Source organism: Gracilinanus agilis, unplaced genomic scaffold (genome assembly GCF_016433145.1).
Source record: "Gracilinanus agilis isolate LMUSP501 unplaced genomic scaffold, AgileGrace unplaced_scaffold57798, whole genome shotgun sequence".
NCBI classification, from domain to species: domain Eukaryota; kingdom Metazoa; phylum Chordata; class Mammalia; order Didelphimorphia; family Didelphidae; genus Gracilinanus; species Gracilinanus agilis.
Window position 1 is genome coordinate 5,574 of NW_025393351.1, and position 2,871 is coordinate 8,444.

Genomic DNA, 2,871 nt, shown 5'->3' on the forward strand with positions numbered 1-2,871 from the left:
CCACAAGGAAATCAACTCATCTATGGGCCACTAGTTTATATATAAAAAAATGAAAAGCATGATCATGACTTTCATGAATTCCCATTCAATAAGATAAAAAAAAATTCCCATCAATTTAAAGAGGGGTTCCTTTTTGCAAATATCATAAACTTAGTAATATCTCTTCCATGCAATCATGGGGAGAGAAATAAACAAGGCTAATTGAACCCCAAAGGATTCAATCCCAAAGTGACAAAGGCCTCATAAATATCATTCAGTTGCCATCATGTTTCTATATTCCTGGTGAGATCTTTCACAGGTAGGGTTGGAAATTCTGTGGGCTCTGGAATTCAGAGTAAATCATATTCTGCTCATATTTCTGTTATATTGATTTAGTTTGTTCAGGCATAGGAATAGGAAGTGATGAGGACAATTTTGGTGATATGGATTGCAATTGTTAGGAAAAATATAATTTGGAGTGGAAAGATTTTGATTGCTATCCCCATTTGTCCCAAACTAGCCATGTTGTTCTGGACAAGATATTTAATTCAAGAAATTTCACTAATAAAAGAGTGATTCTAATATTTTCCACTAGTAACCTCATAGAATAGTTATGAAGAAATTAGTATAATAGCACTTAGGGTGCTGTACAAATGTAAATTAATATTTTCATGAGGTGGGCAAATAGGATTTCATTTTGCAATCTAGCATAAATAAAGGAAGGTCAAAAAGAATATGATGTTCTTTCTAGGAAGCCATTTCTAGTACTTCTGTCAGTAACAAGACACAGGATCTTTGGTAAGACATTTCATCTATTGAATTTTGTTGTTTTTATATATATATGTATATATATATAAAATGGCAGATAAAAAAGTTTGAAGTGAATGAAATATGAGATCCAAAAAATTCAATTCAACAAGCATTTAGGGGGAAGCTAGGTGGCTCAGTGGATAGAGTCAGGCCTAGAGATGATAAGTCCTGGGTTCAAATCTGGCCTCAGATACTTCCTAGTTGTGTGACCCTGGGCAAATCACTTAACCTCAGCTGCCTAGCCCTTACCACTTGAAACCACTTCACTCTGATTCTAAGACAGAAGGTAAACTTTTTTTAAAAGAATTTATGGAGTTAGTGACATGTACCAGGCTCTATGTTAAGAGAAAAATTGAACAGTCGCAGTCATCAAGGAGCATATATTCTATGAGAGGAAAATTACATATATACAGATAAGTGTAAACAAAACATAGCCTAAGAGAAAATAAGACAGTTTTGAAGTTAGAGAGAGAGCACTGGGAACTGAGGAGATCAGGAAAGACTCCCTGCAGGAAAGGACAACAGATCTGTATTGTAAAGGCAAATAGGAGGAAGAAGAGAATCCCACACAGGGAGAGGATCCTATACTAATTCACAGCTATATTGTTCTTCAGTTCTTTCAAGTGATTCTCATATAGAAAGATTTTTATGCCATTCAGTATTTTGAATTCTGTCTTTTGGATGATTTCCAGGTCCTCAGCATCCTAATAAAAATGTGACACTTAGAACCAAATGCAATCCTGAAATATTCCCAGGAGAGAGTACAGTGGGAATATCACCTCTCTAGGCTTGTACACCATACATCTATTCATGCAGTGTAAAAATAATTTCAACTTAGTAGTTGCTATGAGCTCATGCTGAGTCATTATGAATTTCAAGATGATTACAAATTTGAATTCTAGAATAATCAAGAGCTTCAAAATATCTAGAGAATTCTTGCTATCCCATTTCCTTATGGGCCATGGGTAGTTGAATACAGGGGAGAGGCATGGATAATGCCATACCTAATGAGATAATATGAGATAAGATCATGTTTTGTTTTGTTTTGTTTTCCTTTATATCTTCTTAGGCATTAATTGAACAAAATGCCCAGGACAAATCAGACCATGGTGACAGAGTTCATTCTCCTGGGACTGACTGACCGTCCAGAGTTGCAGCCTGTCCTCTTTGTAATATTTTTAGTCATCTACCTCATCACTGTAGTGGGGAATGTGGGAATGATTGCATTGATCAGGATTGACTCCAAACTTCATACTCCCATGTACTTTTTCCTCAGTCACTTGTCTTTTGTGGATCTTTGTTATTCCACCAATGTCACACCTCAAATGCTGGTCAATTTTTTATCTGAAAGAAAAACCATTTCCTTTGTTGGATGCTTCATTCAGTTCCATTTTTTCATTTCCTTAGTGATCACTGATTATTACATGCTCACTGTTATGGCCTATGATCGTTATGTGGCCATCTGTAATCCACTTCTCTATAGTAGCAAAATGTCTAAGAACATCTGCATCTCTCTGGTCACAGCACCCTATGTTTATGGCTTTGCTAATGGTCTGATACAAACCATCCTGATGCTTCATCTATCCTTCTGTGGCCCTAATGAGATTGACCACTTCTACTGTGCTGACCCACCTCTCATGGTCCTAGCCTGCTCAGAAAAAATAAACTGTCATGTTTGTAGTTGCTGGTTCCAACCTCACCTGTTCTCTCACAATCATTCTCATTACTTACATGTTTATTGTAATATCCATCCTACATATGCATTCAACTGAAGGTAGACAGAAAGCTTTCTCTTCCTGTGGCTCTGATCTGATAGCAGAAGAAATAGAATACTTAAATAATCCCAGATCAGAAAAATAAATTGAACAAGCCATCAAAGAACTCCCTAAGAAAAATTGCCAAGGACTGATGTATTCACAAGTGAATTCTATCAGACATCCAAAGAACAACTAATCCCAATACTATACAAATTATTTGATATAATGAGCAAAGAAGGAGTCCTACCAAATTCCTTTTATGAAACAAATATGGTACTGATTCCAAAGCCAGGTAGATCAAAAACAGAGAAAGAAAACTATAGAC

The 2,871-nt window shown here is 36.0% G+C and overlaps 1 protein-coding gene across 1 annotated transcript; it reads left to right on the forward strand.

The window, feature by feature from the left end:
- Positions 1-1,874: 1,874 nt before the first annotated feature.
- Positions 1,875-2,604, forward strand: LOC123256320 (olfactory receptor 1030-like; the record flags this gene model as incomplete). Its single annotated transcript, XM_044684964.1, is given in 2 exon segments — positions 1,875-2,446; positions 2,448-2,604. Coding segments are annotated over 2 exon segments (729 nt in total), but the record flags the coding sequence as incomplete, so codon positions are not given.
- Between the last annotated feature and the right edge of the window lie 267 nt (positions 2,605-2,871).